The following is an 11,352-nucleotide window of genomic DNA, read 5'->3' on the forward strand; positions in this document are numbered from 1 at the left end:
GTTTGCATTGAACAAAGGAACATAATGAATGATACATTGACCAGCAAGGTCTGCATGGTTGGTGGTGACCAAATAATGTTATAATAGTGGTCATAAACATATGAAACAAATATAGGTTGTTGATGAAAATATGTAGTAATTATAAATTCCACTCTCATGTAATGTGCCACTTCAACTATTCTAACTTCTCTAATTTGATGCTTATAATGGTTGAAACAAAGTTATTTCTCCAAAATATGGATGTATACGTATTCATAATAAATTGCATTATTTGTGTAATTACCAATTTCTAATTTGTATATGGAATGCATGAAGAACTCTTTATTTTGCATTCCTGTGTTTTAGAAGTAAAGTTGTTTCCCAAGTACATTTCTGATTTTAGGGGTAGTGTTGTATCTATGTTTGTATATTGTTATTAATAATAGAAACCAACAAGGTGGATAATAATTGTCCCGGGTAAGAAGAGCTTCGTTTTTAATATGTGTGTTTCTTTGCAATGGTTGTTCTATTATTTTGAAATTCATCTTTATGTTGATTATATTTGTGATGTAGATTCTTCTTCATTTGCTATATATTGCTTTCAGAGTTTAACAATTTGTATCATAGTGGTTGTTGGATTCAATGGGTCACCTTTTTTGCTAAGCTAGAAAAGCTCAATACATAGAATATTGGGATGTTGAGGCCTTGTTTTGAAGTCTTGATTTGGAAGCTACACAAATTTGGTTTTTAAGGATAAAGTTCTCAAACTAGATATTGTTATGTTGCTATAGTAATGATTTCCTATTAGGTACCCAATTTCAGTGAGAGGTTGGGAAGAAATCTATTGTAGGAGAAATGGAATCTAGACACTTAGAGATTGAGAAATTCAATTGCTACAACTTCAATTTTGGAAGCTGAAGATGGTATATTTGTTTATTAAAAGAGAGCAAAATTCCTCATGAAGGGCAGAAATCCCAACACAATAAAGCATAATGATTGGGGAAAGATGAATGATAAATTCATTGTCTTGATTGGGGAAAGATGAAAGATAAATTCATTGTCTTGATTAGCCTTGATTTATCTAATTCTATGTTAATGAATGTGTTAGGTGAAACTACAACAAATAAACTTCTAGATAACCATGGCTCATTTGTGTAAGGCTAACTACCTTATGAAGTTGATATTCTTGTGGAAGACGTTATACACTTCAAAGATTAAGATGGTGATAAGGTGACAATTCAGCCCAATGCCTTCAATGCCTTGTTTAATCAACTCAAAGCCACCTATAATGAAGTAAAAGACAATAAGTGATGCATACCTTGTTGTAGTCTTCTAGATTATTGGAAGAAGGAAATAGTTTCCATTAGGAAAGCTACAAAGATAGAGAATCTCAAGTTTAATGAGATCACATGTCAATGGCTACAACATGAGACAAGGAGAAGAACTTCTAAATAAGCATTGATTCAAATTATTTGGTGACTAGGGGCCACTCTAAGCAGTGAAATGACGAGAGATATAATGGGAAGAAATCTAGATCTAAAGGAAGATATAATAGTAAAGGTAGGAAGTGATAAGAGTTTATTTGTTGGAAATACTATCAAAGAGGTCATTAGGAAAGTGAATATAAGGTTGACCAATTGAAGGATAAAGAAGGAAATAAAGAGGAATTAGTTTATAGGATTCTAGTTCTGAGGGAAACATGCACCCCTCTTAGGAATTTTGGTTAAGTAACATCCATGAGGAAGCATGGTTGATTAATTTTCAAGATTTTCCAGATAACTCTTCGAAGATAGTGGTTTGTGGATAATTTATGAAGAATCATATGGCGGAAAAATCTTTCTTAGAATTTTTTTTATGATGATATATTTTCAATTGTGCTAATGTAAAAGTCCAATACAAAGAATCAAATTCCCAATATGTGGTATGTGCTAGGATGTGAACAAAACTCATTTTCAATAAGCCAAATGATTGATACAATATTCTCCAAAGGAGGTTGTAGATTGGTTCAATGGACTGCGGTTTTGGCCAAGGGTGTTTAACTTAGAACACTATATAGGTTGGATGTGATTACTCGAGTTATGGGTTGTGGAAATTCAATGTAAAAAAAAGGGCAAATCAAAGATAACCTCGAAGACATCAATCATAATGTTATGGCATTAATGGATGGGACACCTTGGTGCCAAAATAACCTATGAGCATTGTGCACTAGATCGTCCATTAAATTGATTATATGGACTCTTTTGAGTTTTGCAACACATATGCTTACAAAGAAAAAGAGATTTCAATTTCCTTAACTAACAAAAAAGATTAGGAGGAAATTGAGTTGGTGCATTGTGATATTTGGTGACCTATAAATACAATCTCCAATGGAGGATCTCATTATTTTATCACTTTCATTGTTGACTTCTCACAGAAGTCATGTATTCACTTCAAGTGGAAGACAAATGGCATGTTTGAAGTTTAAGTATTGTTCCAATGAGTTTGAGAGTTTTTTTTGCAATTTCAAGGTATTTTGAGCCAAAAACCACTACACATGCTCCTAAACAAAAGTTGTGCCATTGAGAACAATTGAATCAAAACTTAATGGAGAATGTAGGGAGAATGAAAGTGGATGTTGGTTGGAGAAATTTTTTTAGGTTGAAACAATTGCTACAACCAATTGTTTGAAAAATAAACTAGATAGTTCAATTTTGTGTGAGAAGACACCAAATGAGGCTTGCACTGGAGAGAATCCCTTTCTTTCACATTTCAAAGTTTTAGGGTGGGGCCTACATGCATGTGCCTAAGGTGAACATGAAAAACATTAACAACAAATCAGCCAAGTGCACCTTTATCCAATATTCAAAAGGAGTCAATGGTGCAAGTTGTAGATTCCATCTAAGGATTGGTATACCCATATTCAAAGTGTGATCATCAAGGAGGAGAAATCGTGTGAAGATCATCATGAAGAATTTCTACTAGTAAGGTATAAATATAGCAATTCCAAATTTTCAATTTGAAGTTAAAAGTCAAGTTGAGTGGTTGTCAAAGGAGGTGGATGCAAAAATTCTGTAGGAGGTGAAAATTAGCTTAAAGAAAATCTATCATAAAGAACTAATGATAATATGCATCTTGAACACAATCTACTTGATTAAGGCAAAAGTTGAGGAGGGGCCTCAATGAGCAGAATAGTCATGATAGGCATGGCTACAGGCCTACTAATTTTAGTTATTTTGCTTTATCTTCCATGGGTGATGCACCCAACAATTTTAAAGAGGATCTCAATGGTGATGCCCCCCCCACTGGAAGCAAGAAATGGAGGTAGAAATGAATGCCTTGAAACAAAACCAAGCTTAAGGCATTTGTAAAAATTACTAGAAGGTGATTGGATGAAAATGACTTTTCACCAAGTATACTACAAATGGCTTTATGGAGTAGTATAAGGCTCATTTTGTAGCAAAGGGATGCTCTCAAGTAGAGGGTGTGAATTATAAGGAGACCTTCTCTCCAATGGCCAAAATGGCCTCTATTAGTTTGTTGGCATTAGTAGGTACTTATAATTTGAAAGCAAACAAAATGGATATGAAGACACCATTTTCCATGGTGAGCTTAAAGCATAAATATTCATGAAGCACGCTTAAAGCATAAATATTTGCGAATTGACTAGAAGGAAAGTGGTAGAAGGGAAAGAGAACACTTTGTATTGGTTAAAGAGATAATGTATGGCTTGACATAGTGTCCAAGACAATGGTACCAATGGTTCAACAAATATGTTGTCGAACAAGGGTTGGTACGAAGTGAAGCAAACTATAGTTTACTTCACACAATAAGATAATAACTTTCATTATTTTGGTCTTATATCTTTGATGGTACTATTTTGATTAGCGGTTTTAAATAATTAGTTAAGGAGACTAAATCTCAATTGTCATGTAAGTTTGACATGAATAATTTAGGTGAGTTTCACTATTGTTTAGGAATTGAGGTGAAGAGAGAACAAAACAAGACATTGTATGACAGCTAAAGGAAGTATGTGGAACACATACTTGAGCTCTTTACAATGAATACATGTACATTGACTTGCACTCCATCTCAAGTGGGAGTGTTTTTGTTGATTAAAATGACTCTTAAGAGAAAACATGAGGAAGCGGAGATGGGGAAATGCACTTGGCAACTTTACATATTCAATGGCATGCTCAGAACTACATATTACACATGATGTGGGAATTATAAGTAGGCATATGGAAAATCTAGGAAGAGATCGTTGGATAGCTATGAAGAGGACCTTTATGTACCTATAGGGCACTATTGAATATGCTCTTTGCAACCAAGGAGATGGAAGCAAGATGCTTCATATGTATGGGTTTGTTGATAATGAAAAGTCCACTGGTGCATATCTATTTACATTGTTTGAAGGAGTTGTGAGTTCGAAGTAAGAGGCAATAAGTGGATGCCCATTCCAGTATCGAAGTAAAGTACATTGCAACGTCAAAGATGTCCAAGCACATTTTTTGGTTGTAACAATTATGTACATATATTGGACTTTGAACATGGACCCATCCCTATTTGTTGTTACAAGTATAATGCAGTTACCTTAGCATAGAATCACAAGTTTTATCCATGGAAAAAGCATATCAAGGTGAAATTATACTATTTTAGAGAGGTTTAATTGAGTCTAGTGAGGTATCAATACTTGAGGCTAGGACTTAAGGTAATCAAATACATTCTTCAACCAAAGCAATGGATAGGAGGAAATTTGCTTGGAGTAGGGGTAAGTTGGGTATTCAACCTTGAACAATGTATTGCCAAGTGGGAAATTGTTAGGATATTCCCAATTGCATAAGATGTCAATGACATATTCTATTTGTAAACATAATGTGCAAAGAAATTTTTGGATTGCATTATTGTATTTTAGAAGCGAAGTTGTTTCCAAGTTGCATTCATCATTTTAGAAGCAACATCATTTTTGTGTTTGCACATTCTTTATAAAAGAAGAGAAATCAACAAGGTGAGCAATAATTTGTTATCGATGAGAAAGAAATCTTGGTTGTCGTATGTGCTTCTTTGCTATGGTTGTTATATTAATTAAATTCCATCTTTAAGTTGAAGATATTTACATTGTAAATTATTATCCATTTGATATAGGTTGCACTCAAAGTTTAACAATCATAACTCATAATAATCCCAAGTGAAACCTAGCAATAGTACATGTTACTCTTGTTATGGAGACCAAGGACCTAGGTATAACACAATAAATACTACTACATAATGAACATGTTGACAAAATCGAAAAATGAGAGTTATATATTGTAGTTCTTTAAATTGAACAAGCTCACGGCTTATTATTGAACCATGTGATTTAACTCACCCAATCAGAACCAACTAAGGTGGTGCTCTCATAACAAACACCCCTAATGGGTGCGCTTGACATCAAGACAAGTATCCATGTGAAGAGTGCCTTCTTAGATTAACCTAACCTTCTTTAGCTTCATTAAAATCATCATGAATTATTTTAAAATGCATGTCAACTAATGATGCATCTACCATTAGGTTATTTTGCACAATAGCTTCGCTTGTAACAATACTTGTAACAATATATACTTTAGATATCTCATTTCTTCAATATCAATTTTTGATACAGGCTAGAAGTGGAGCCAAGTGAGAAAAGTTGAATGATTCTTTTAAGTGAGCTAGACACCAAACTTGCTCTAGTGAATCAAAGAGCATAATCTCAACTAACTTTGGATTAAAGCTCCAATGGCAACTGAAGCTCCAATGTTTAACAGAATTCCTGTTAATCACAGCCTCTTTAAACAGTGAAGGCCACTCGCTTTACGCAAGTAACTGTCATATTTGTATATAGGGTTACCTAATCATCCTAAGGGCTCCAAAATACACATGCACCATTTATAACTAAGGTATTTGCAAACAAATGCTCATTTAAGATGGGACACTTTCAACATAGAAATCGAGGATAACATGTAATGTACCTAGCATTACAATTTGTCTTGCCTGAGAGTAATGCCACTCTGCCCAAACAGAGATACCTTAACAATTCCCTTAAATATCACAACATATGCTCATGAAGGAAGAAGTGGCCTTTCGCTCAAGAATTCCTCGTCCTCATAAGAAATATCCTTTTGGGCATTTTTATACTGATAGCAGCTGGCTAAGAACATGTAAATGCAGAGATTGATTGCACTCAGAGAGGCTAGAAGCCAATAAAAGTAGTCTAAATGAGCTTTGTTCAAGTTGTTTGTGAACCAGCAACCCCCCTTGCTTCTGCAACTAACCTTCTCAGTAACTGAAATAAGGATGCTGCTAATGAAACTAGAAACTCCTATAACACTCAGATTCACAGCAATACCCAGGCTTTTCATAGTGTCTGGCATCTGATCATAAAAGTACTCTTGCATTCCTACCATTGTAAATACATCCGCTATGCCAAATAGCACATATTGTGGAAGCAGCAGAAAAATGCTCAAGGGAATTGTTGCGTTGGGCAGATCTATCAGTCCACTGTCCTTTGCTACCTCGATTCTTCTAATCTCTATCAATGCGGCAACAATCATTGATATAATGGAGAAAAACATGCCAGTGCCTATCCTTTGCAGCATAGTAATCCCCCGTTCATTCCCTGTCAAGCGCCTTGCAATTGGAACAAAGATGCGATCATAAACAGGAACCAATAGGAGAATAGATAGGCTAGTAAAACACTGTAAGCTTGCAGCAGGGATCTCAAAATGTGTTCCAATCTTTCTATCCATTGTGCTCCCCTGTTTTGTGAAAAAAGTTGAAGATTGTGCAAAGACAACCCCATACATCAAACATGCCATCCAAATTGGTAACAGCCCAAGAACATCTTTCACCTCTTCAACCTCTTGGACTGTGCATAGTCGCCAATTGAAGGTTGTTTTACACTCATGGTCCAACTCATCTTCAACTGTAGCTTTGTCAAGAAACCTGGAAAATGAGAATGAGGATATCCATCACAAATATCTCAGTTCATCTAAAATTGAACATAACAGATTGCAACCCACAAGAAGCAACAACGACACGACTGAAATAAAATAGAAATATGACTTAAGGATAGACTATACCTTACCCGTGGTCAGGAAGCAGCCATATCCTATACTATATCCTTAAATCTAAATTTTCAGTCCACCCTCTTCCTACAAAATATTATTTCAATTACCAAGAGTTTCAATATTTTCCTTGTCAAATGGAAAAACCTCTGTGACTCTAACAAATTGGAGTCACGGCAATGGCCACTTTTACCAATGTACACAACAATTTTTGTGGCAATTATTTCCCATAGGTTTGTACTAATAAATGCAATATAACTAGATGTAAACTGAGCAAGACCAGAGAGGAATTACCTAAACTGATCAGTACGCAATTGCTGTCTTCTTGGTCCAAAAATCGAAACTTCTTTTTCTTCAATGCGAGCTACGTTATTTTCTTCCTGATAAGAAGTAGAAACGTTCCATTTATAAAATGTTGCAACAAAGACATGGACAATTCGAGTAAGAGGACTACCACCAGGCAGTTTATGCCGGTAAAATTTTGTCCCACACAAGAAGATAAGCAGTGCTATTGCCATAGTCACAGCAGGAATGCCAAATCCTAGGCCCCATCCTATATCGTCCTGAATATATGTGAGTACAGCGAATCCTGTAAGAGTACCAATGCAAATACTAAAATACCACCAATTAAAGAATGAACTCTTATACTTATTCTCTTCCGGGTCGTCCTCATCAAACTGATCAGCACCAAATGCTTGTAAACAGGGTTTGAAGCCTCCTTGCCCCAAAGCAACCAAATAGATTGAGAAGAAGAAAATCCCAGCATGCTTTAGACTCGTCAAAGAGGCGGACAAAGTGACCAAAATAAATCCCTGTAACAATCCATCTCATGTAGTGTTTATTAGTAGGATTCCACGCACGAGATTAAAGCAGAAAAGGAACAATCATTTTCACCTATTGTCCTTTTAAATAGGGGTTCAATTCACCCAAATATATACCAAAATGTTCCCGTGTCCATCAAAATTTGCATGAATCCACTGGGAAACTAATTATACAGATACTAAATTATCCATTGTTTAATGCTGGAACACCAAAAAAAAATACAAACCAGTGGGATGTCATCAAACCATAAAGTCTTGGTCATGCCGGTAAAATCCTGATCAACCCTAGTGCTTACAAAGGGTTTGTACTTCATGGTAGATTTTTCGAAAGTAAGGTCCACGTTGCCTTTAATGGGCTGGTCCTGACTTAATCAGTCCTGAAGCAATCAGGTAAGGTTCTGTGCCAGCAATCTTATGTGTAAAGATTGCTGACTGTTTAACTATCCAAGAGTGTCCCATTCTTGTGTGGTCTGCTCTAGCCGTATGGCATGAGCTTCAAAGGGATAAGGTTCGGTGCAAATCCTCGATGGTTTTCATTGAACAGTGATTTCTCAAACCTGGTACCTAAGCCCAACGAAGTCCACTTGTGGCAGTCTAACTGCTTGGGGTATGCTTCTGAGAGGACTTGGAAAACAGGAAAAGGAAAAAAAAAAATACTAACCAGCAAATAGATGACAGATGTGACGACAATAGTCCAATAACGACCCAAATATGAATCTGCAACAAAAGCCCCAAGGAAAGGAAGCATGGACGCCACTCCTGACCAGTCATTCACGTTCTTTGCAGCAGTAGCAGTACTCTCACGCAAAACATCTGTGAGGTAAGTCACCAAATTTGAACGTATGCCTGTATAGGCAAACCTCTCTGCTATCTCCACTCCTGTGAAGAAGATGATGATGAGATATGTCAACAAACACAACAGATTTTACACTATTTAAGAATTGAATGTGTAAAAGATAATTGAACTCATACCAATGATGAGAAGTGATGCTTTCCATCGCCCAGTATGAGCTCTGCTAACAGAACGTCCATGGAGATCCACTGATCCGTCTCCTACAAAACCACTGGATGACGATGAATGATGGTCTTCCATTTCTGTCTGGTCGAATAGTCTCTATTGAATTCACTGTGATAATAATGGCGAGAAGTCTGTTTCAAGGCCAACTCCTTGATTAAGTGGGTACCCACGTTTACCTTTTGTAAGATGCTTTTTTCAATTATAAATATCAAAGTATGACATTTTACAAATTCTCTTTATTAAAAACAACATTGTTCTAATCTCCGGGCTCTGCCTTCTGCGTGAAGCTTTCTGCAACCCTAGCCGTCGGGTTCCTCCTCTGCGTCTCAGATCTCTTTCTTCAGCTTGGCTACAGGTTGTGCTGCTCGAGGCGTCCTTTTTAAGTTCATCTTTCTTCCCTCCAAGGGAAAGGGTTCTGATTGCTGGTGCAGAGACCTCTAATGGCTTGAAGAAATCTTTAACAGATGGGAGTGGGGGTTCTTATTGCTGTTGCAGAGACTGCTAATGGCTTGAAGAAATCTATAAAATATGGGAGTGTTCCAGAGCCCCTTCGTTCAGATGGATACTCTTGATTATGTAATTGAAGAGGCAGCTTCATCTTGGCTAGGAATCTCTGTACCAAGCGGTATTTGTCAATGTTTACTGCCGATTTCAGTGGTCTTTGGCCACTAAGCTCCATAAGTGGATCTCCCAGAGTTGGAAGCCCTTTCTTCGTGATGAATCTCATTCCTCCTTCATCTTCGTGTCCACCAGTTTTTGTTTTTAAGAATTTGTCTGCGCTGAGAAAACATAGAATCAACATAGAATCCTCGAATCATCCATTCTGGGTGGCCTCTGGGTGGCCCCTGCCCCTGCTTTACGGGCCTAGGAGGCTTTTGCGTGAAGGGCTAGTCCACCTTTTCCGATTCCTCAATTCAATCGGTTGGCCCCCGATATACGCTCGCCCATGTGGGGCTTCGAATCTTTGGACTCCACTAAAAACAGTGGAAAAGCTGGCATCTTGCATTTTGGAGGTTTTGAATATTTGGCCTCCACTAAAGACACCGGAAAAAACTGACATCTTGTACTTCTCAGGTTTTGACTTTGGCTTCATATATTGATTCAGGCTGCACGTAATATCTCAAAACAAAAATGTGATTCTTCCGCTCGTCTCTTCGATACTTAAGTAGTCAAGTAGACTTGTAAAATGGGTATATTCGTATAAAAAGCAAAAAGCCTTTCAAGGTAGATTAAGTGGTTGACGTGAGTTGTTAACTCTCCTGCTAGTAGTGTTTGATTTCACTAAAATGATATGTTTAGCTTATATTGATTAGGTTTAAAGAGTAGCTTGTGTGTCTCGGAGTTTTCACATATTATTATCTAAAAAAACCAAAAATAATAATATTCATATAAAAAACAAACATAATCATTTTAATAAGTTAAGGGTGCACAAACGCAACACCACCCCTTGTAAAAGTAGCATTTTCATATAAAAAGGCAAATTGGTAAAGTCATGGACCAAAAAGACCCAAAGAAAATTGAACCCATGTCTCATGACAAGGGTTAATAATTTGGTCGACTTCAACCAACTGGGCTTCCTATAAAAGTCAAGCCCCAACATTTGGGTCAACTAGGCATAAAGTCCCTTTTGACGGGGAAGCCTAGAACAGAGGTGGGACTACTTTCAAATCGATTCCAAACACCTAAACTCCAGAGACCAGAGTTGGCGATGGAACTTGCATTCATATAGCTTGTATCCTTCAACACTACGGACATATGGGTGACACCTCCAATATTTGAACATGAGTGAGACTACTTGCAAATCGATTCCAAACACCAAAACTCCAGAGGCTAGAGTTGGTGATGGGACTTGCATTCATATTGTGTGTATCCTCCTACCCCACCCCTTTAAAGTTGGCATATTCATATAAGAAAACAAATCGGTGAAGGTCATGGCAATAAGGGAAAAAAGTTAAAGTCATAGATTTTTTCAAGAGTAGTCTACCAAGGCCACAAATTCACCTGTAAAATGGTGGAAATCCCAACATGATTTTTGCCAAAATCCGACAGAAATTTTGGGAAATATGGGTTATAATTGTCAAACTTCAGGATTTTGGGTGCCCAGAAGGTTTTGATGACGTTGAGTCCATTTCGACCATAAAAAAACAATTCAAACACTCATATGATCACATTTTTTGAAAAAAAAGAATCTCCCAACAATTTTTAACTTTCCGGATGAATTTGTGGCCTTGGTAGACACCGTCTTTTCTTTTTTACTTGATTTTTTTTTAAGTTTTTTTTTTTGTAAATTAAATTCTATTAACTCAAAATAGCAAATTACATCAGGAAACCAAGAATTCCAAGAAGCATCTACAACATTTATGGGGTTACTCCTTGATCTGGGTTCCTTCAGCTTTCGGAATTAACCAAGACCTTTTACTTTTGTGATGTTGTTAGAATTTCATTTTAAAGAGCATAGAAGAACATATGTGCA

General features: G+C 36.6%; 1 protein-coding gene across 1 annotated transcript in view; it reads right to left on the reverse strand.

Moving 5' to 3' along the window:
* The window catches only part of LOC149177413 (uncharacterized), a 45,627-nt gene extending 35,629 nt beyond the window's left edge, over positions 1-9,998 (reverse strand). The window contains exons 1-4 of the mRNA XM_089421738.1: positions 8,834-9,998; positions 8,523-8,740; positions 7,335-7,852; positions 6,048-6,918 (exon numbers count right to left, since the gene is read on the reverse strand). Coding sequence (XP_089277864.1) covers positions 6,048-6,918; positions 7,335-7,852; positions 8,523-8,740; positions 8,834-8,954 — 1,728 coding nt within the window. The 5' untranslated portion in view covers positions 8,955-9,998. The remainder of the gene's footprint in view (positions 1-6,047; positions 6,919-7,334; positions 7,853-8,522; positions 8,741-8,833) is intronic.
* Between the last annotated feature and the right edge of the window lie 1,354 nt (positions 9,999-11,352).

Source organism: Pinus tabuliformis, chromosome 4_1, assembly GCF_031772625.1.
Source record: "Pinus tabuliformis cultivar Carrire ecotype Pingquan chromosome 4_1, CPIR1, whole genome shotgun sequence".
Taxonomy (NCBI): Eukaryota; Viridiplantae; Streptophyta; class Pinopsida; order Pinales; family Pinaceae; genus Pinus; species Pinus tabuliformis.